We start from the raw sequence: 22,943 nt of genomic DNA, 5'->3' as shown, positions 1-22,943 counted from the left end.
AAAGATTAAAAATATTCTACCGTGGAAGCAGGACATCAGCTTACTATTCTGATTTGGTAAATTGGTTTAGTATTGCCAAATGTGAAGCAGAACGTAGGATTTCTATTCTGATTTAGTAAATTGGTTTAATATTCCCAAATGTGAAGTAGAGCATAGGCTTACTATTCTGGTTTGATAAATTGGTTTATTATTGTTTCATGTACCAAGGTACAGAGAAAGACTTTGTTTTGCATGCCATCCATACAAATCATTTCATTGCAAAAGTACACTGAGATAAAGATAAATATTATCTTTATTTGTCATGTGTACATCAAAACATCCTGTGAAATGTGCTTTTGTGTCATTAATCAACAAAGTCCAAGGATTGTGTTGGGGAGTAGCCTCGCTTCCAGTGCCAACATAACGTGCCTCAACTTACCGTTCTTAACCCGTACGTCTTTGGAATGTGGGAGGAAACCAGAGCACCAGAGGAAGCCTGCATGGTCATAGGGAGAATTTACAAATGCCGGCGGCAATTGAACTCAGGTCTACTGAACGACCGTTGGTGCTGTAAAACGTTACGCTAACTGCTGTGCTAAAATGCCACCCGCATAGCTAGGGAGGCATGCTGTCGGGGAGGGAGATCCAGGACTCTGACCCAGCAACAGTGAATGAATGATGATGTATTTCCAAGTCAGGACAGTGTGTGGCTTGGAGGTCAACTTCCATGTGCTGGTGTCCAGTACTTTTGCTGCCCTTGCCAAGATTTTTTTTAATGGGAGATAAGCTGTTACCATCTTACAAGAGCGTCTCAAATAATTAATTCAATACTGAAGCACAGAATTAAAATAAGTTGAGGCTTTTAATAGGAAAGCTCTGCCAATAGAAGTGGTAGATGCGGGTTCAATTTCAACTTATTTATTTTTACTTGTTTATTTGGCAGTACGCTGTGGAATAGGCCCTTCTGGCCCTTTGTGATGTGCCTCCTGACAAACCCAATTAAACCTAACTTAATCGCAGGACAATTTACAATGACCGATGAAACTACCGGCTACATCTTTGGGGCACATCTTGAATCACTTGAGTGGATATTACGGCAGATGGTGAAAAGTCAAGAGATATAATGGAGAATCTTACTGGCGGAACCTCCAAGGGGACCACAACCTTGTCGTAGTTTGGAGGCTTTGGTGCCTCAGTGACCCAGAGAGCTATGTTGGCTGGAGTCAGGGCTTTATGCTTTGGCTCTTGGTAGAGTTGCCCATGCCAAACAGGTCAAAGGGTAGAGGTCAGACTAAGTGTGGTCCATTGGTCCTCCAGGTTCGCGGGTTCAGCTCAGGCCTAATAACCCTGGCTGGTAAAACTGTTACAGAAGCAGCAATGAAGAATCCTTCCATGTCTGAGTGGCCAAGGACAGACAGAGATGGGGGACCTTCATTGCTGCACCAAACACTAGCTGAGGAAGAAGAGGTATAGATGTTCGGGGAAGGACTCCTGACCTCACAGCCTACCTTGTTATGGCCTTGTACCATATTGTTTGCCTGCATTGCACTTTCTCTGTAACTGTAACACTTTATGGTGCATTCTGATATCCTCAATGCACTGCTGTAATGAAATTAACTATATGGATGGTATTCAAGACAAATATTTCACTGTACCTTGGTACGTGTGACAATAATAAATCAATTTACCAAGTGATTGCAGAATTTACAGTCGTAAGAGTCAAAGGCAGAGTCATTGCTGTGGAAGGAGAGAGATGTAGGAATTAAGAATCTGTAAGCAACTTTGTGTCAGGCTGAAGAAGGTATGTTTAAGCAGAAGGGTTAGCATGTGAGTAAGAATATCTAAATTGAGTGCTCAGTGTGAATGAGTTAATGAATGTGAAACTCAGCAATAACAATCACAGGATAATGCACCAGGCACCTCTGATCAGCAGCACTTCTGGTTTGTGTCAGATGGAAGTAGATGAAAGATTAGCTTTATTTGTCACATGTGCATTCAAACATACAGTGAAACATGTCCTTTACGTTGGGCTGTGCAAGTGTCACCACGCTTCCAGTGCCAACATAGCATACACACAGCTTATTAATGTCTTTGGAATGTGGGAGGAAACCCACATGGTCACAAGGAGTATGTAGAAAAACTTTACAGAGAAAGATGTGATTCAAACCCCAATCTTTCAGCTGGTGCGTTACACTGCCGTGCTGTGTAGAATGTGAGCTAGACTGAATGTTTAACTAATTCTGACTCACCGGTGCAGTAGTCAGGCAGTGTCACACTGCTGAGTGTTCCAAGCATTTTCTATTTTTATTTCAGATTTCCAGCACCTGCAGTTTTTTTTTTCTCTTTTCAAGGAAATCTGCTGTCCTGTCCACTCTGGTCATAGATGACTCCAGACCCAGCAAGGTTATTTCCTCTTAACTATTCCTCAGGGGCACTTAGGGATGCACCATAAATCCAATCATGTCCTCACCCCACAGGTGAATGAATAATAAAAAAAAATCTACTGGGAAGAAATGAATGCTATACGTAGGTATCCTGTCCAAGTTATGAGAACGGAATCATTTGTAGAATTTCACTCTTTACATGCACAGGATATTTTTTTGTGAACACTCAGTCTAGAGCAGACAGTGTTTTCTGATCCATTTTCCATTTTGGTTCTACAGTAGGTGTTGTCCCTCCAAGGACCAAGTCGCCTCCAGAAGATGTGTCTCCGACTCCATCCAGTCTTACGGTCCGGAGCAGCGATAAAACTAACTCTGAATTCCTGACGAGAGTAAGTGAGAAAGTGGCTTGTAATTGATCCTCATCCTCCACAGTTACCTTTTCTATTCTTAACCTAAAAGATGAAAACTTGCAATTTTTTAATCAAATAAATTTAGTTTTGAATGGCCTAATCAATGGCTTTTTAGATCAGCTTGGATTTGAGGTCACTAAGGGATAGGCAATTCTGGATTAATTGTTGTGTAATTAAGCAGACTTGATTAGGGAGCCTAAGGTAAAGGAACCCTTGTGAGGCAGTGATCAAAATATGATAGAATTCTCCCTGCAGATTGAGAGGAAGAAAATAAAGTCAGATGTATCAGTATTACAGTGGAGTAAAGAGAATTACAGAGGAATGAGAGAGGAGCTGCCTAAAGTTGATTGGAAGAAGACACTGGCACGGATGATGGCAGACAGCAATGGTTGACATTTCTGGGAGGAATTTGGAAGGCGTAGGATAGATAAAGCACAAAGATGAAAAAGTATTTTAAAGGGAGGATGAGACAACCATGGCTGACAAGGGAAGTCAAAGACAGCATACAAGCAAAAGCAAGGGCATACAATATAGCAAAAATTATTGGGAAATAAAAGGATTGGAAAGTTTTCAAAAATCAACAGAAGGCAACTAAAATAACATAATGAAAGAAAAGATGAAATATTAAGGAAAGCTAACCAATAATATCAAAGAGGATACTATAAGTTTTTTCAGATATATAAAGAGTAAAAGAGAGGCGAGAGTAGATATTGGACCACTGGAAAATGGCAATGAGTGACAAAAAATTGGCGGACAAACTTAATAAGTATTTTTCAGTATGCCAGAAGTTCAAGAGCATCAGGGGCAGAAGTGAATGTAGTTATATTATTAAGGAAAAGGTGCTTGCGAAGCTGGAAAGTCTGAAGGTAGAGAAGTCACCAGTATTATATCCCAGCATTCTGAAAGAAATAGCTGAAGACATTGTGGAGACATTAGTAACAATCTTTCAAGAATCACCAGGTTCTGAAATGGTTCCGAAAGAGTGGATAATTGCAAATGTTATTCCACTTTTTGAGAAGGGAGCGAGAAAATTATAGGAAAGTAACCTGACTTCAGTATTAGGGAAAATGTTGGAACCATTTTTAAGGATGAGGTTGCGGGACCCTTAACTCTGAGTGGAGTCATCGGGACGCCGTCATGACAGCGTTTTTTTAGCAGGCTTTCTTATTTTTATGAGGCCGAGTTGTTAGCTCGACGCTCAACCCAGCACGGATGGAAAGTGTGCAAGGGAGCCAGCTGAATTTGAACTCGGAAAACTTCGCTGCAAAGTTCGGCGCTGATCCCACTATGCCACCAGCTGGCTGGGACACTTGGAGGCACATGATAAAATGGGTCAAAGTCAGCATGCTTTCCTTAAGGAGAAATCTTGCCTGACAAATCTGTTGGAATTATTTGAGCAAATAACAAGCAGGATAGTCAAAGGAGAGTCAGTTGTTCACTTGGATTTTCAAAAGACCCTTGCAAGGTGCCGCAGATCAGGCTGCTAAACAAGATAAGAGCCCATGGTATGACAGGAAAATACTAACATGGATAAAAGATTGGCTGATTGGCAGGAGGCAAAGAGTGGGAATAAAGGGGCCATTTCTAGTTGACACTGGTAACTAGTGGTGTTCCGTAGAGGCCAGTATTGGGACCACTTATTTTCACATTATATGTCAATGATTTGGTTGACAGAATTGATAGTTTTATAGCCAGTTTTGCAAACAATACAAAGATAGAAGGAGGGGCAGGTAGTGCTGTGGGAGCAGCAAGTCTGCAGAAGGACAGATTGAGAGAATGGGCAAAGAAGTGGCAGATGGAACATAGTTAAGGGAAGTGTATGGTCATGCACTTAGGTGAAAGGAATAAAGATGTAGATTATTTTCTAAATGGGGGAAAGATTCAAAAATCAGAGGTGCAAAAGGGTTTGGGAGTCCTTGTGCAGGATTCACGTAGGTTGAGTAGGTAGTAAGAAAGGCAAATGCAATGTTGGCATTCATCTTGAGACGATCAGAATATAAGAGTAAGAATATGATGCTGAAGCTTTATAAGGCAGTGGTAAGACCACGCTTGTAAAACATTGTGAGCAGTTTTAGGCCCCTTATCTAAAAAAAAGATGTGCTGGCATTGGAGAGGCTCCAGAGGAGGTTTATGGGAATAATTCCGTGATTGGAAAGGTTAACGTATGAGGCGTGTCTGATTGCTTTGGGCCTGTACTTGCTGGAGTTTAGAAGAATGAAGGGGGAATCTCATTGAAACCTATCAAATTTTAAAAGGCCTAGGCAGAGTGGATGTGTAGAGATTGTTTCCTATAGTCGGTGAGTCGAGGACCACAGGGTACAGCCTCAGAAAAGAAGAATATTCATTTAGAACAGAGATGAGAAGGAATTTCTTTAGCCAGAAGGAGGCGAATCTGTGGAATTCATTGCCTTGGATGGCTGTGGAGGTTGTCATTGAGTATATTTAAAGCAGAGGTTGATACATTTTTGGCCGGTCAGGGCATCAAAGGTTTCAGTGAGAAGTCAGGAGAATGAAGTTGAGAGGGATAATAAATCAGCCATTATAGAATGGCGGAGCAAACTTGAAGAGCCGAGTGGCCCAATTCTGCTCCTGTCTCGTATGGTCTTATGAGATAAAAGCACATGCTTAGGGAATTTATGTGAGAAAGAAAAGTTTAAGTAAATACAATTTTACGCAAGAAACAACAAACCTTGTTAATTTTCGTCAAGGGTTTACTTTATAGAATATCATGATATGAACAGTTTTCTAACTTTGCAACTTCACTGTAATCCTAGAGGTCACTCTACTTGCAAATGAACACATATTCTTCAGGACACTTATCAGTAAAGGTAGCATTATTTGTTATGAGTTAAAGCGATGAGAATTTCTGTTTGCTCGAATAAATATTATAATGTCTTTCTAGTTTCTATTGGCTTACCTATGTGGGATTAGTATATAGGTTCATCATGGGATGTTGTTCAAGAGCACGTGATTCTGAAAATGCTGGAAATCCAGAGGAATACACATGAAATACTCGAGGAACTCAGCAGGTCCGGCAGTATCTATGGAGGGGAATAAGCAGCCGATGTTTTAGGCCGAGACTCTTCATTAGGATTCACTTGAAACATCTGCTGTTTATTCCCACCTGCTGAGTTCCTCCAGCAGTTTGTGTCTGCTCTTCTGGTGTTCAAGAACTAATTTCAGCATCTGAAGGCCATTAATGTCATTCAGCAAGGTTTATAGTTTCAAATCTTTCCATTACCTGGATAGTGAAATGCGCCTCTTGTGGGATGGCAGAGAGATGCCCAGTGACCCTACGACTACACCTGCAAGAAAGGCATCCAGCTGCAGCTTCTTTCAGACCACGTTAATGAATTGGAGCTGGAACTGGATGATCTCAGGTTCATTCAGGAGGCTGAGGGGTTGATCAACTGGATGTACAGAGGGGTAGTTACACAGGTATATGGGTGACCGTCAGCAAGGGAAAAGAGACAGGCAGCTAGTGCAGAGTACCCCTGAACAACAGGCATCTCGCTTTGGACATTGCTCAGGGGATGACCTAGCAGAGGAAAGCCACAGTGGTCAGGTCTCTCGCACTAAGTCTGGTTCTGTGACTCAGAAGGGGTTGGAGGGAGACAAGCTGTAGGGAAGTCGGGCCTTTTGGGATGATGTCAGGAAGCTTTATAGGGAACACTTTCCCCCACCATTCTGCACCCCATTTAAATAGATGAGGATGAAATAAGATGAGATAAGATGTCCAAGTTGCATGCTGTCTTGGACAATGTCTCCCATCCACTACATAATGTACTGGTTGGGCGCAGGAGTTCATTCAGCCAGAGACTCATTCCACCGAGATGCAACATAGAGTGTCATAGGAAGTCATTCCTGCCTGTGGCCATCAAACTTTACAACTTGGAGGGTCAGACACCCTGAGCCAATAGGCTGGTCATGGACTTATTTCCTGGCATAATTTACACACTTACGTATTACTATTTAACTATTTATGGTTTTATTACTATTTAATTATTTATGGTGCAACTGTAATGAAAACCAATTTCCCCCGGGATCATTAAAGTATGACTGTGACTAAAACTGAGATGGGTAGAGGCTTTATTCATTTACAGATCTCAGGCTGGAAGGTGGAGGTAAGACCATAAGACATAGGAGCAGAATTAAAACATTCCTCCCATCAAGTCTGCTCTGGCAAGATGGAGTTTCAGCAAGATTTAATTGAGTGTTATGAAGTATTGGAGTAGGGCTTCAGCCATTGAACTCCCTCAATGAATTGGCACGATAGTAAAACAGTGAAATAATCTCAAAAAGTAATCTTGGAAACCTGCTGAGTAGTTCCAACTGTTAACGAGTGAAATGGTCTTAATAGTCTATAACTCTGAATCATCGGATGAACCACTGGCTTCTGCCCCAGTTGACCTGTTTCGTGTGTTTGTGCCCATTCCTCTTCTCCCCACCACGCTGACTTGTCTTTTTGTCCTTTTAACAGGAAAAGGCGAGGAACAGCACACACTCAAATGATACCAAATCCAAGATGAGTGTGGAGGAGCAGGCTGAGCGCATGAAGAGGCATCAGAATGGATCGCTACGAGGCCAAAACAAGAGGCGCAGCCTGACCTTGACATCTGGACTGCTGGCAACTATGGATAGCAGCAGCCCAAAACCCAATGTTCGGCGAGTCACGGTATGTTGAGGGCATTCACTGCTGTGGTCAGCACGTTTACCCAGAGGAAGTGGTAACCTGAGAGAGAATGCAGAAAAGATTCAAGGATGTTGCCTGGGATGGAGGGTTGTGGTCATACAGAAAGATTAAATCAACTGGATCTGATAGGAATGTAGGAAGCCCAAAGGTGATCTTATGGGGGTTTATAAAATCATGACAGGCATAGATTGGATGCATAATGGCTTGGTATGGTAACTGCTCTGCACATGACCACAATAAACTGCAGAAAGTTGTGGACACAGCTCAGCACGTCATGGAAACCACCCTCCCTGTACGGACTCTGTCTACACTTCTCGCTGCCTCAGCAAAGCAGTTAACTTAACCAAAGCCCCCATTCACCCTGTACATTTTCTTCACTCCTCTCTCATCCAGAAAAGACACAACAAACTAAAAGCACGTACCACTTGGCTCAAGGTCGGCTTCTACTCCACTGTAATAAGTCGATTAAATGGTTCCCTAGTACAACAAGATGGTCTCTTCACCCCACAATCTGCATCATTATGATCTCAAACTTTATTGTGTCCCGCACTGCACTTCATCTGTAGCTGTTACACTTTATTCTGCTCTGTTATTGTTTTACCTTGTTCTACCTCAGTGCTCCAGGTCATGATTTGATCTGTATGAACAGTATGCAAGACCAGCTTTTCACTGTATCTTGGTGCACGTGACAATAGTGAACCAGTATCAATATAACTCGAGGGTATGGATTTAATTTGGAGTGGAGAAATTTAAAGGATATAGGAGGGGGCAAGTTTTTCCACACAGAGCGTGCTCAATGTGGCAAGTCTGGGTGGGATCCTGTATGAGGATGTGGTAGAGGCAGATACAGTTAAAATATTTCAATAACCCAGCTGGACAGGCATTTGGACTCCAAATCAGCTGAGGAGCTTAATTTCAATGAATTAAAAAATGTGTGCAGCAGAAAACATTCATACCAGGGTTGTCTGGAAGTTGATAGTAGAGTAGGTTTAAGGTAAAATGTTAAAGGTTTAAGGGGATCTCAGGAAGGACTTTTTTTCACCCAGAGGCAAAGACTCTTCACAAACATTAAAGCGTGTCTCGACAGGCACTTGAATTGCCAAGGTATAGAAAGTGATAGACCCAGTGCTGGTAAACACAATTATTATAGATAAATACTTGACGATCAATATGGTCAGGGTGGGTCAAATGTAAGACACTGTGACTCAATTATTTAAAACAAAATAGTGAAAGTTTTTGTGGCAAAACCATTGGTTTTCATGGGATAGAAATCTTCTTTTTGCGATTCTTCCCAATCCCCTTCCCTTCCCATGACCAGGTTCCCCGCCGTAAGACCACGGAGATTGATATCTCTCAGCTGGAGGCAGCTGTCCGGGAGGACTTTACAGGCAAATACCACGAGACTCCGAGGGAGGAGATCGCACGACTGAGAAGGATGGACCTGGAGCCAGAACACTACTCCTTGGACATCAACAAGGAGGTCTGTGACGTGGGGCGATGGTTAGAAGGCAGTGTTGGTGTTAAGACAGTGAGAACTTGGGTATGTGCTGTGCCTGAGGAATAGTTGGAGGTACACAGTTGTATTGGTGCTTCTTCATCACAGACTGACTTCGATGACTATTAATGATTATATGCTCACAATTGTAGGGTAGTTAAGGCTAATTGGGGAGGTGATTTTATTGGGCAAGCTTGATGATTCACAGAACCTCATTGAAACCTATCGAATGTTGAAAGGCCTTGATGTGGAGAGGATGTTTCCTAAGGTGAGGGAGTCTGACCAGAGGACACAGCCTCAGAATAGAGGGGTGACCTTTTAGACTGGAGATGATGAGGAATTTCTTTAGCTAGAGAGTGGTGAATCTGTGGAATTCATTGCCACAGGCAGTTGTGGAGGCCAAGTCATTGGGTATATTTAAGGCAGAGGTTGTTAGATTCTTCATTAATCAGGGCATGAAGGGACAGGAGATTGGGGCTGGGAGAAAAAATAGATCAGCCATGATGAAATGGCGGATGAGCTGTGATTAGCCAAATGGCCTAATCTGCTCCTATATCTTATGGTGTTATGGTCTAAATTAGAAAAGATGGAAAAAATTAAATGGTGTAGTGGCTGAGAGAAGCTTGGGTGAAGGATGGTATGGACCAGAAGACTGAAGGTCTTCTTCTTTCCTGGTGTTCACTCTGTGTTAATGAAATTGCTCGGACTCAAGCACATGAGATCACATGGGATTATGCCATCAGGATTAACTCAGTTGCTGTCTCCATGGAGGCTGCCCTCTGGTGGCTGAATTTCTATTTCTTGATTCGAATTTTCACCAGCTGCAGCATTTTGCTTCTTTGTGGTAGAGTTGGTGACTGTTCATGTTTATCACACATTACACGCTCACTATCAGTCCACAGCTCTCTACTGAGTCACATTTGGAAAGGTTAGGATCTGACATCCTTATCGAGCCTTCCTTGAAAGGTCGAAGTGGTACGTGGTACAGGGACATTTGGGAAGGTGATGGAGTGTACTTTGGAGGCAACAGACCCAGTCTCCAAGTAAACTGTTCGGATGCCCAAACAAGTGTACAAAATTATGAGGGGTATAGAAAGGGTAAATGCAAGCAGGCTTTTTCCACGGAGCGTATGTGAGACTAGAACTAGAGGTGATGGGTTAAGGGTGAAAGGTTGAGATACTTAATGGGAACCTGAGGGGGAATTTCTTCACTCAGAGAGTGGTGAAAGTGTGGAACGAGCTGCCAGTGGAAGTAGTGGATGCAGGTTCGATTTCAACATTTAAGAGAAGTTTGGATAAGTACATGGATGAAAAGGGAATGGAGGGTGATAGTCTGGGTGTGGATCGATGGAACTCGGCAAAATAATAGTTCTGCACAGACTAGATGTGCAAAAAATATTCAGCTCCCTGGTGCTGACCTAACTCATTTCTTGAGGTATTTGTGTGTCGCTGTTTGCTTCACAAAGGACAAGCCGCATTCAACATGTCCAAGTTGTAAACTCCTCCCTGTTCTCGTTCTGTTTGCCTTTCATTCAGTTGTCCACACCAGATAAAGTCTTCATCCCAGAACGTTACATTGAGTTTGAGCCGGAGCTCCCTCTTAGTCCAGAGGAGATCAAAGAGAAGCAGAAGAAAGTGGAACGAATCAAAACCCTCATCGCAAAGTCCAGGTACCCTGTCACCTCACGAAAGCTATAGAACACAGTTGGGTAGCAGAGCAGGGATTTCTGGAACAACCTGGGTCTTGGTGGTAGTAACCTCAGCTGGCCCCACAGTTAAAAGAACTCCATCATCGTACAATCATAGCTAGTCTGTGACTACAGTATCACAAGATTCTGAGAGGCATATATAAAAGGTCAAGCAACACACATCAAAGTTGCTGATGAACGCAGCAGGCCAGGCAGCATCTCTAGGAAGAGGTACAGTTGACGTTTCAGGCCTCCTGACGAAAGGTCTCGGCCTGAAACGTCGACTGTACCTCTTCCTAGAGATGCTGCCTGGCCTGCTGCGTTCACCAGCAACTTTGATGTGTGTTGCTTGAATTTCCAGCATCTGCAGAATTCCTGTTGTTTGCATATATAAAAGGTCAGTACCTTTCCCCCTGCATAGAAATTTCAAGTACTAGAAGGCATGCATTTAAAGTGAGAGGGGAAATGTTTATCGAAGGTGTGCAGGGCAAGTTTTTTTTACATACAGGGGCCTGGAAAAGACCCTCAGGGTTAGTCCTAGAAGTAAGTATGTTAATTGTGCTTAAGAAGCTGTTAGATAAACATACAAATGTAGGTCATATACAGGCAGAAGAAATTTAGTTTAATTTGGCATTGAGGGCCAAAGGGCCTGTTCCGTATTCTAATGCAGATATATAGTTGCCCTTTGAAATGATCTGACAAGCACTACTACCAAAATGCATAGGTTTCAGTAGAAAGCCACTCTCTGATCTTCAGTTCCTGGGTGCAATTGTGGTTGGGTGGAAAAAGACCTGTCTTCCAAATTCCAAATGATATGCCCCCATAGTCACACGATCCCAATGAAACTTCTTTGAGATGGTGCATGCAGAAACAATTTCATCTCCTCTTCATGAAGTGAGAAAATTTGCTCCTCCAGCCCGTCCTTCCACAGCACCCCCCACCCATGAGAAGTTTCAGCAACTGGTTCACCTTCGTTGTGTGAGTCTTGTGATTAGTTCATTTGTAAATGCAACTGTATGGCAGGAGTGGGTACTCACAGAGTCTGAGAGGGTTCTGAAGCTGGTCCCAAATGGAGTCCTGCTGCCCGGTGAGTTCAAGGGACCGTAGAAAAATCCCATGAGGAGTTTGCTTGCAATCAAGACCTTTCCTGGAATTGGGTATTCACATAGGAGGGTGAGGGAGGGGCTTCCTCTGCATTGGATAGTCCTCGTGAATGCTGTTCCCTGTTAGTTTGCAGAACATTGTCCCACTAACGGAGGGGCTCAGTGACAGTAACATGGATCCCGAACTTCAGCTGCAGGAACAGGAGAAGAGGATTGAGATCTCATGTGCTCTGGCCACGGAGGCATCCAGACGAAGCCGGCTCATATCAGGTAAAGGTGAGGGGATTGGATTATTGCTGGTTTATTGTCATATATACTGAGGTCCATTTGCATGCCATCCATGTGGATCATCTTGCAGCATCATTATGTCAAGATAGAACAAAGGAAAAGCAATAACAATACGGGACGTAGAACAGTACAGCACAATACAGACCCTTCGGCCCACGGTGTTTTACTCTACTCCAAGGCCAATCTAACACTTCCCTCCCAGATCGCCCTCTATTCTTCTTTCATCTGTGTACCTATCTAGGAGTCCCTCAACTCTTAAATGTCCCTAATGTATCTGCCTCTACCACCACCTCTGACAGGGTGTTCCACACACCCACCATTCGCTTTGTAAAGAACTCACCTCTGACATCTCCCCTATATTTACCTCCAATCACCCTAAAATTATGCCCTCTCCTATTAGCCATTACCTCCCTGGGGAAAAAGTTGCTGGTTGTCCACTATCTGTGTGCCTCTGTCAAGTCACCTCTCATCCTCCTCCACTCCAAAGAGAAATATAGTGTGACAGCTACAGAGAAAGTGTAGATGATCAGGTGCAAGGCCATGATCAGGTAGATTGTGAGGTCAAGTGTTCTTATTCAATATACATGGGTTCTGTTCAATAATCTTGTAACAGCAGGATAGAAGCTGTCCTTGAGCCTGGTGGTATGTTCAGACTTGTGTATATTCTGCCTAATTTAATTCCATTGGCTGCGTTTCCAAGGCAACAATAGAGGTAAACAGTGTCCCTGGGATGACGGGGGACGGGGGGCGGGGAGGGGGATGTGCCAATTTTCATGATGTGCTGGACTGTGTCCACAACTCTGCAGTTTCTTGCGGTAAAGGTTACTATACCAAACTGAGATGCATCCGGATAGGGCCTTTTGTCCTCCGGATGTAATGCACTTAGAAACTCCCTGGGGCATGGGCATCTTGGTTGGCTGGATGAGTTAGGCCGAGGCTCCCCTTTCTGTGCTGTATTGCTCTATGAATCGATGAAAGTAGAGATTCTGGATCACTTGAAGAGGTCCCAGCAGTTCACTGGAGGGCTGAAGCAGGAACACTCACCTCCATGATAAGGAGCCATCTTTCTCCTTCCCCTACCACAAGATCTACCTTCTGCCATGGAGTAGCAGTTTCCATGTAGCTGACCCATCAAACACTGATCCTATCTGGAGTCTGTGTAGTCTTTAACCCAGTAGCAATTTGAGTACAAGGGGACTGTTAATGTAGACAGTGCTCTACTAGGATACGACAGTGGAGTTGCCACACTAAGCCAGGAAAAATTACAAGGAGTGCAGATTCGACAACTAGTGGACAAATCCTGCAGACTCTCAGATCTCCTAGGATTTCCTCCCAAGCTCAATAAATGCCTAGGACTCCAGTGTGGAAATATGTTTAGAGCAATGAGGTGTCCATTGTAGATTTCGGGATTTACAGAGCCTCACTGCAGAGACCTCATTCCGACCTGCATTCCATTTCCCTGGGTCTTCAAGTGAAACACCATCCAACAAACCCCATTGGTTCATGAGCATGAAGCTATCAACCTACAAGCCCTTCCCTAGAAGGCTGACTGGCCTATTACTGTGCTTTAAGTTTTGCAAAACCTCAAAGCAGGTATGGTAAAGGAGTGAGCCTAATATCCCCTATCCAGGGCCAGGGGAAGAGCAATAAAGTCAAGGCAGATCATGTATGTGCTCAGGTTCTATTTTAACAAAATCCCCTGAACACTGAGTGGTTGTTTGGGGTTGGCCCGCTGGCAACATTCCTTACTAAAAGCAGAAACATTTCATTTCTCTGTTACATCCTCACATTAATCTTACTTCATCACTAACTTTGGAGATCTGGAGGAATTGTGTGTAGGTGTCTGACCTGTCAAGCTGCACAGAGCACTGACCAAAGGTTAACTCTGCACAGAATGGCCAGTAGAGTGGTTGCACCAGTCGAAGTGGGAGACCGGTCCATTGCCGTATGGTCATTGATTGGAAGAAGAGGGAGGACAGGTCAAGCTGTGGGTGTGAGGAAACTCTATGCAGTAGTCCAGAGAACCAGAGGGCAAAGTGGAAGATCAGTAGCTTAAAATGGAGAATAGGAGATGTGTGGGGTTTGTACCTGTGATTCTGCAGGCTTCCTCTGTGTGCCTTGATTTCCCCCAGCATTCAGATAGATGCAAGTTGGTGAGTGAATTGGCCGTTGGAAGTTGCCCCCAGTGTGTAGCTGGGGTGTATTGATGAGAATGTGGGAAGAAAAGATGGACAAGGGTAGGATTAGTTCAAAACCATGTAGTTGAATGGGCAGCGTGAATCTGGACCCCTTTCCAGGTTACATCACTTGATTCTGTGGAATTGTGCATATGGGAAACGTCTGCTACAGGCCGAATTGAGGCAGTGGGTCCCAGGCCCAAGAGTGTTTCAAAGTGGTAAGGCCCAGGTCCGTGAGTGAGCAACGACCCAAAGTTTGGCCGACTTAGGCGCTGGGCAAGATTGGAAAAAGTCAGAGTGTCGGGGCTGGAGGTGACAGACAGGCCAGTGTTTAGCTCACTGCTTGGCGAGGTTTTCTTGTCTCTGCACTGAACTGAGGCTGAGGCCTGCAACTAAAGGCTTCCGGGTTGGCTCTGACTGGCTTTGTGGCCGTGGTCTCACTTTCGTGAACTTCAGTTTTGAACGTTATTTGCTTACTTTTATTGTCTGCACAAATTGTTTTCTGCACAATGGGTATCTTTTTTAAATGGGTTCTATTGGATTTCTTTGTTTTGTGGCTGCCTGTAAGGAGACGAGTCTCAAGGTTGTACATAGCATACATACAATGATAATAAATGTACTTTGAACTCTGGAACTGTGACTGTGGAGGAAGCAGGTAAGGTTGCAGAAACATGGGAGGAGAGTGAAGAATGCAGCACTATAGAAGGGCAGGTCTCTGTTGCAGGGAGATGTGATTGAGGGTGCTGTAAGGAGGATCTTGTCATGAAGTCTGCTTCATTTATTCCATCCTTTCATTCCATTTAGTTCCAGCATCGGACGCATCAAGTCCATCAACCCCGCCATCATCACCCCTCTCATCACTGGCACCACAGGTCACTGATGGAAGCCATTTAATGTGTGTCTGAAGAAGTAAGCACTTTTAAGAAAACATTTGTCATTTTTAACTTACTTGTGTTGACTGTAATTACCTGATTATGGAATGATGCAAACTACTGACATTTCTTATTCTCAGGATGACCAGTTCTACTGATTATGTGACATCTCTAATAACAAATCACGTGATACTTACTCATTGCAAATGTTCATTTATTTTCCTTGATCACAGTATTAAAAACGGACTTGATTAAAAGCATATCTCCCATAACACAATGCACAGCAGACATCAAATCTGCCAGCCAAAGTTAGTAGCGGGCAGGAAAGATCTTTGTGGACACCACCCGCCCTGCAGATTGCCTTTTTTTGAAAGCTCCCTCCCAGAAAGCTCTATAGGGCTATTAAAACAAAATCATACCTTCTTCCCCATGGCAGTTAATCTGATCAACCACCCTCTCTATCAATTACCCCCAGCACTGCACTGCACTGTGGACACTATAAACCACTGTTTACATTGTAAATACATGCTGGTATTGATGTATTTATGCACATTTTATTCCATATCCATACTTAAACTTGTAAGTTTTTAATATAATTCTTTATTCTAATAGTTGAATGTTGTTATTTTTTTGTCGCATGTTGTGCTAACAGCCCACAGCAAGTTCCTAACACATGGAAATGTATATAGTGAATAAAGCTGATCCTGATCCTTTGCAGCTCAGGCTATCGCTGCTATCAAGTGTCACGGGTCAACGTACTGAAGGCTGGCTGAGCTCCAACAGCACTACCTGCTGGCTTGAATGGACGGATAATGCGTCTTATCGGGGACCAGCTGAGACCCAGAAACCAGGACTGAGTGGGCGACTTGACATTCAGTGAAGGCTGTCCCTCCAGAGATGCAGTATTTACCGAAGAGTTTCTTGTCGTACTTCATGCAATAAGTTTTTTTTTAAATTTGACCAACTGAGTCCTCAAGAAAAGGAAAGTCTGGAAAGGAGTATTTTATTTTTAAATGTGTGCAGTGTGAAATTCTAATGATGTGGAGTGACTTTTTAGAAGGAACTGTCGTGGGATCCAAGTTTCCCCAGAACTTGACAGGAAGAGAGAACGGAATATTATGGGGTGCATTGTATTGAAGGGTGAATATGTCCACTAAAAAGAGGTGTATTGGCCTTTAAGTCAGCAGGAAGCATCCTTACTCAAAGGCTTTATGTTAGAGTTTCAAGCCTTGAGCAGAGGATTTTTGCCTATTGATCCCTGAGTGATGAACTCTTGGAAGTGACACCTTTCAAACAAGGTGTTAAACCCCAACTGATAAGTCAGGCTGAGACATCTTGAAGAGCAGGGAAGTTCGCCCCTATACCCATCTGCTACTTACCCCACAGCTAAAACCAAAGCGGGACCCTGCTGTCTGCAAAAACGGACTTTCTACTTTGGATGGCCTGCGATCAGGAAAGGCGCTTTAGCTATGCCTTTCTCCTTTCAGGAAGGGGCAGTTGAAATTGACAGTGGTAGTAGTTATCCGGTGGTGACCCTTGAAGATAATAAGCCAACTGTGGGATCACTTGAGCATATCTCTACCGTCACAAAAGAGAGACTAGGACTAGGCACCCAACATCGCTCACTGGGGGAACATTATTGTCCCATGTGGACCCTGCTGTACACAGGCAATGAGGATTAGGAGCTAGGGATGATGGGAAGACATGGCTAAACACATTTAGAGTCATAGAACACTACAGCACAGAAATAGGCCCTTCAGCCCATCTAGTCCGTGACAAACTATTACTCTGACTGGTCCCATCGACCGGCACCTGGACCATTTACTGTTGATAGTTTTATGTCTCCATTTAAGGGTGAGGTGTTTCACCAGGAACAATGATTCCACCGGTGGTGAACAAGGGCAGGGGCAAGAATCCATCATTAAGGCTGCAGGAGATTGGAACAGAGACCACCTTCCAAATGGTCTTCTGGTGCTCCATCTCCGACCAGCGTCCATGTGATACCAGCAGTGTACTTCACTTGCTTGTCTGATGACGTTCTCACCAAAGTGGGCCGCTCCAAGTTAGCTCCTCAATTGCTCCAAAATGATAATTATGTGAAATCTCTCAAAGGTATCTCCATCATGGATCACCACAAAGAACAAGTACACCAATTTAAATTGAAGTCCCTTCTCAGACTTTTCTTCTCTCCCAGACCAGTTGGTATCACTGCTGTAACTTAGTACAAAACCTGAGCAAAAATCTTTGTCAAAAATCTTGGAGATGGACAAAAAAAAAATCTCCTTCAGCTCTGCTTTTATGTCTAACATTTTTTGGCAGCTAATCTGGAGCAGCCTGAATGTGGACCTGCTAATATGTAACCAGCTAATCCACCTAGCCACGTGGCCAAGTCCATTGTTTTCGAACAGCTGCTGCTCGTCTGTGCAATGTGACGTATTTTTCATGGCAACGGCCCGGCAGCTTGCATTGCAACTTAGGACGATAGTTCCATTCTTCAGAACTTGCATCAAGTGCAGTGCCCTGGCTACTGATGAGCTCCTTGAGTGATTCATCGAATACGGTGTTGGATATTTGAAGTAATCGTTACATCGAGGCTCACTGCAGGATACCACTGAACTTTTACCCTGTATTTATGTGTTTTATTTTGTTATAGCTCTGTATAAAGATGAAAAGTTTATGGTGGAATGTAAAGGGGCTGAGCTCCTGCCACTGGTCCTGATGTGCACTTGCAGTCCTGTCAGTCGGAAGTTCCACTGTGTGTAGATATGAGATACATTGTGAGACAGTGTACGCCGTTGAATTAGCTAGTCTCACTGACCATCAATCAGTAACGTGGCTTCAATCAGGATTTATTTCTAGAACTGTTAAGGCACTTACCTATTTAACTGCAATCCGCAGTCAGCAGACCACCCTTCAGGGTGGTGAGAAGGTCCAAGTTCTCAAACGTTAGTCTCCTCTGCAATAGAACAGTCAGCTCATACTCTGACTTGCTTAACACTTTGTCCAAGGTTACGGCGAGACTCCGGAAAGGACAGCCAGCCAAGGTGAATGCTCAGAAGAGGGCGAGGATTGCACAGGAATACCACCTTTAGTCCATAGTAACTCTGAATCAAAACCAAGTTCATTATCACTGACATATGTCGTGAAACTTGTTTTTTTGCAGCAGCGTTGCAGTAAAATACATAAAATATACTATAAATTGCAATAAGAAATATATATATATATAAAATATTGAATAAGTGGTGCAAAATGAAAGCAAAAATAATGAGGTAGCATTCATAGGTTCATTGTCCATTCAGAAATCTGACGGCAGAGGCGAAGAAACTGTTCCTAAAATATTCAGGCTCCTGTACCTCCTTCCTGATTGATGTAATGAGAAGAGGGCATGCCCTGGGTGGTGGGTTCCTTAACGATGGATGTCCCCTTTTTGAGGCTTCACCTATTGAAGATATCCTTGATAGTGGGGAATGGTTGAGGGTGTTGACTAGGCTGCAGTTCTCTAAATGGATTAAAGACACATATCTGTAAAGCAAAGCAGACCTTCACACCAACTGCTTTTTGCTGGACTAATAGTAATGTTGCAGCTCAGAGCCTTACTTTGCCTCAGTCTTCCTAGTAATGTATGACATGGGATAATAGGGCAGCCAATGTTACTGGTTCAGATGATAAGTGTGGGTCCCTAGAACCAAGGTTAGGTCCTGTAAGGAGTTTGTACGATCCCCCCATGACTATGTGAGTTTCCTCCGGCTGCTCCAGTTTCCTCCCATAGTCCAAAGAAGTACCAGTTGGTAGGCTAATTGGCCATTGTAAATTGTCCCGTGATTAGGCTAGAATTAAATTAGGGGTTGCTGGGTGGCGTGGTTTAAAGGGCCGGAAGGGCCTATTCCGTGCTGTACCTCAATAAAGTAAAACAAAATAATCGCAGAATCTTTTGACTAACAATGTGATTGGCATTAAATGTATCATTGTATTTGAGCATCACTGCTAAATGAGTTTGAATACAGAGCAATGTGGAAAAGCAGTGGGAATCAGCTCATCAGTCTGAGCTTGCTGCAGCTGCAACATTGTTCCAGTCTAAGTCCAGAGGGACAATGAGCGTTGGGAGCATCGCGCATGCAATGGCGTATTGACAAGTGAGTTTATTGTTTCCCGGGAGAAGAGACTGAGTGGCATTGTCAATACTCACTGGAGTTCAGAAGAATGAGAGGACCTAAATGAGATACAAGTCTGGGGGAGAGATTGACAAGATGGATGCCAGCTGGGGAGATGAGAGCCTGGGTATAAGGAATTGTGCCCACTTAGAGATAAAGAGAAAGTTTTACACGTTGAATATACGCAAGATAAAATGGATCAGGTTTGAGGACAGAGGGAATCAAAGGGTAAGATAGGAAAGTGGGCGAGGATCAGGATTACACAATGGGAAACAAGGCCTATCCCAACTTCTCTTTCTGATCCACTTACGCTTTGAAGTGCCGGCGATTGTACAAATGCCTCCTTTCTCAGTGTGGATTTCACAGTGGTTTGGTGCTACGATGGCTTACTGGCTCTTGAAACTAGCTGGTTATTCCCGTACTGGTTCTTGTAACATCTCGAATGTAAAAAATATTCGTGACAAGGTGATTCTTCTCATTGATCCATCTCCAGCGTGAAGGATTCCTCTGCTCGAATGATTGCAGTATCACTGATTGGAGAGTTAACTTTTCACCATTCCTTGCATTCTCAGTGAAGTTCACCTTCAGTCGCACTTTCATTCATTCATTCATTGCATTAGACTGTTAGATGGATCGAAAGAAAAGTTTGCAAAGCAAAAAATGTGCAGATGCTGGGAATCTGAAGAGAGAACAGAAAATGCAGGATTAGCCCAGCAGATCAGGTGGCATCTGTGGAGAGAGAAACAGATTGAACAGCTCAGGTGAATGACTTTTCAACAGGACAGACAAAGGAAGACTGAAAGGTTAACTTACTTTCTCTCTCTACAGATGCAGCCTGGCCAGCTGAGTATATATCCAGCGTTTTATGTTTTTATTTATGAGAGAAAAGTTTTATTTTTTAATAAAAGGAACAGGAAGTTTATGTATAATGGCTCTGACACTAAGAATAGAACCTCATTCAATCTGTTTTCAGAAATCAGAGCTAATGGTTAAAGAGGGTTTTTCAGTAGTCGCTGTAATATACTTGGTGTACTTTGGTGTCTTGCGAGAATGTTATTCCATATGGTTGTTGGGGATGTTAGTGTTCATGCAGTGAAATTCAAGGTCATGCTCATTAATGCAGTTTTATTCAGCAATAGGACTTCATTTGGGCTGCTGTCACTAATCACAATGAGAAGAATGGAATGTGGAATAAAATTCATCCGCATTCCAAATTTGACAGGGTGGCCAAAGGGGGGAAGCAGGGAGAGTGATATGGAAGACACCATTACCAATCCTAAGGGTGCAGTACAGGCTGGGGAATGTAAGCTGAGGCACAGAATGTGTAAGACAGACAGAGGTGGCAGGAAACATGAGGTATGGAAATGTGGGAACTTGCACAGGAATGAGTTTAGTGGTTGAGAAAGTGAGGATGGAGGTGTTGGGGTATACATCAGGTTGGAAGGAAGTGAAGTGGGAGGAGGATTAGGCTAGAAGCTGAAACACAAGAGAATTAAATATGACAAAAGTTATTCTGCTACCGTAAGACAAGAGGAGCAGAATTGGGCCATTTGACCCGAGTCTGCTCCACATTTCATTCATGGCTGATATATTTTCTCTCTCAACCCTATTTTCCTGCCTCTTCCAGTGAAGTCAAGCCAACCGTTGATGTTGTATTCTGAGTCATACAATGGGTTCATTGAGAGCTCAGATGCAAAACTTGACCTTGTGCAACAACCAAAGCCAGCAGCCAATTTTCAGTCATTGTCCAGACTTCATGTTGTTTGCATACTAACTCTGATATCACTTTCAGCCAATTTAACGTTCCAGTAATAGTTGAGGTAGGCCACTGTGTGGTAGTTGGTATACACTGGCCATCTTCACAAAGCACTGCAACACAAGGACAGCATGTGTTGAAGGTGCAAAAGCAATTCCAATTTGATTTTATCAAACAAAGCACAAGTTGCAGTAGATTCATGTAAAGAATTTTTTATTCTACTTTAGTGCAAACAAGAATATAGTATTTATGAAACAATTATGACCTGTGCACCAATTTGTTGGAGGTAGGGGAGCATTGTACTCCGCCCTAGGTGATTACATTGGTGGAGTTATCGTCTCATAGGACATCACTTCCAAGCACAACATATTCCCAAGAAGTCTCAGAACTTCCTTTGCTGCTTTCCTCCAATCATAACCTAAGTGATGGCAGGCAATTGGCACTTGAGGATCACTTGCAAAAGGGTACACATTGTACCTATGAACGAACTGGTTTTCACTATTTCTGTTTGTCTCAGGGGAGTAGGATGTATGGAGTTCAAGATGAAATAGTAGCCAACCATTGACTCAAACCAACTAGCCTCTGTGCGTGCCCCCCCCCCCCCATTATCTGCCTGTGGCTGAGGACAACAACCCAGCATTCATGTCTCCCTTTGACCTCCAAGCTGGATGGTAGACTGGTGTTTGGTCCTTCCTGGTAGAGATTTATCTTTCTATCACCCTCACCTCAGTGCAGTTACATTTCACTGGCGGCGAACCACTCTCCAGAACTTCATGGCCAATGTGCAGCCTGAGGCAACTAGAGTTGATCAGAGAAAGATACAGTCCTATCCTTGCTTAACATTGACCTTCAGAGACCACCCCTTTCTGTCTGAACCCCTTTTCAGCCCAAGTAGTATCAGGACGCTACTAATTTTTTGCACAAATCATGACCCTGCAGGGTTAAGGCTTCAACGCAAACACTCCTGTATCTTACCCTCACTTTCACATATCTTAAACACAAGAGATACTGCAGGTGCTGCAAATCCAGAGTAAATCAGACAAAATGCTGGAGGAATCAGGCAGCATCTACAGAAAGGAATAAACATTTCACATTTACTTAAATTTTCTGTCTCCTTCAGAGGAAGATCAGAAGTTTCAAAATAGTCAGGCCTTAAATGCTCCCACTGGCTTCAGCCTTCTTCCTACATTCCCAACTGCACCAATAGTTAGCTGGTTAATGGTCACAAACTGAAACGTGAGCAGAATAGGGCTATAAAGAATGGATTGCAAGCATTCCTCCTGTTCAAGTAAAAGGTTAATTTTGTTAGGGTTAGGAAGCAGCAGAAATGATGGATTAATGAGAGAAGGCCAAGGGATGGAGACTCTAACATCTGTACCCTCATGACATGAGTTCCTTTCACCCGTTTCCTTTCTCATTTCATTTTTGACAACACGGGATACTTTTCATAGACTATAAGCCGTTTATTGCGTGACTGCTAATGTTTATTGGGGAAAGGTGTTGTTTTATAGCTCAAAGTGGTTGTTTGGGGGTTTAGACAAGAGGTATACCTTATAATGTACATCTATGTATTGTAATAAAGAAATATCAAAAATTATTATGAAAAATATTAAAACTAACCAGAATAAAAAATGAATGTAAAAATGTCTTTGTTGCTTTTATAATTCTATCAGGGTTTGTCTTAAAACTTACACCAATACTGATGATTATTTAAGCTCTCTCTCTACCTGACAAAACATATGCCAAGCTATCATAAAGAATGTAGTTTTAATAAGTCTGAGAATTAGTTTTCTTACTTTTGCCATATGTTCCTTGCCTATCAACATGCACACAATTTTGCCAATTCAAATGAATCCTAGTTAAGAACAAAGACTTCTATTTATATAGCTCCGTGTACACTCAGTGGCCACTTCAGTAGGTACACCAGTACAATGCAAATATCTAATC

At 43.2% G+C, this 22,943-nt stretch overlaps 1 protein-coding gene across 27 annotated transcripts in view; it reads left to right on the top strand.

Moving 5' to 3' along the window:
- Positions 1-22,623, top strand: part of plekha6 (pleckstrin homology domain containing, family A member 6) — a 338,778-nt gene extending 316,155 nt beyond the window's left edge. For 19 of the 27 annotated variants that reach the window (XM_063065324.1, XM_063065336.1, XM_063065325.1 and 16 more), the window contains 7 exons: positions 2,643-2,752; positions 7,254-7,448; positions 8,785-8,946; positions 10,498-10,631; positions 11,880-12,028; positions 15,022-15,126; positions 15,808-22,623. In XM_063065324.1, coding sequence (XP_062921394.1) covers positions 2,643-2,752; positions 7,254-7,448; positions 8,785-8,946; positions 10,498-10,631; positions 11,880-12,028; positions 15,022-15,122 — 851 coding nt within the window. In that variant the 3' untranslated portion in view covers positions 15,123-15,126; positions 15,808-22,623. Of the gene's footprint in view, positions 1-2,642; positions 2,753-7,253; positions 7,449-8,784; positions 8,947-10,497; positions 10,632-11,879; positions 12,029-15,021; positions 15,127-15,741 lie in introns of all 27 variants that reach the window. The other 8 variants (XM_063065330.1, XM_063065326.1, XM_063065323.1 and 5 more) reach the window with 7 other exon arrangements.
- The last annotated feature ends 320 nt before the right edge of the window (positions 22,624-22,943 follow it).

Source organism: Mobula hypostoma, chromosome 13 (genome assembly GCF_963921235.1).
Source record: "Mobula hypostoma chromosome 13, sMobHyp1.1, whole genome shotgun sequence".
In the NCBI taxonomy this organism is placed as follows: Eukaryota; Metazoa; Chordata; class Chondrichthyes; order Myliobatiformes; family Myliobatidae; genus Mobula; species Mobula hypostoma.
This window is presented reverse-complemented; position numbering and strand designations above follow the sequence as displayed.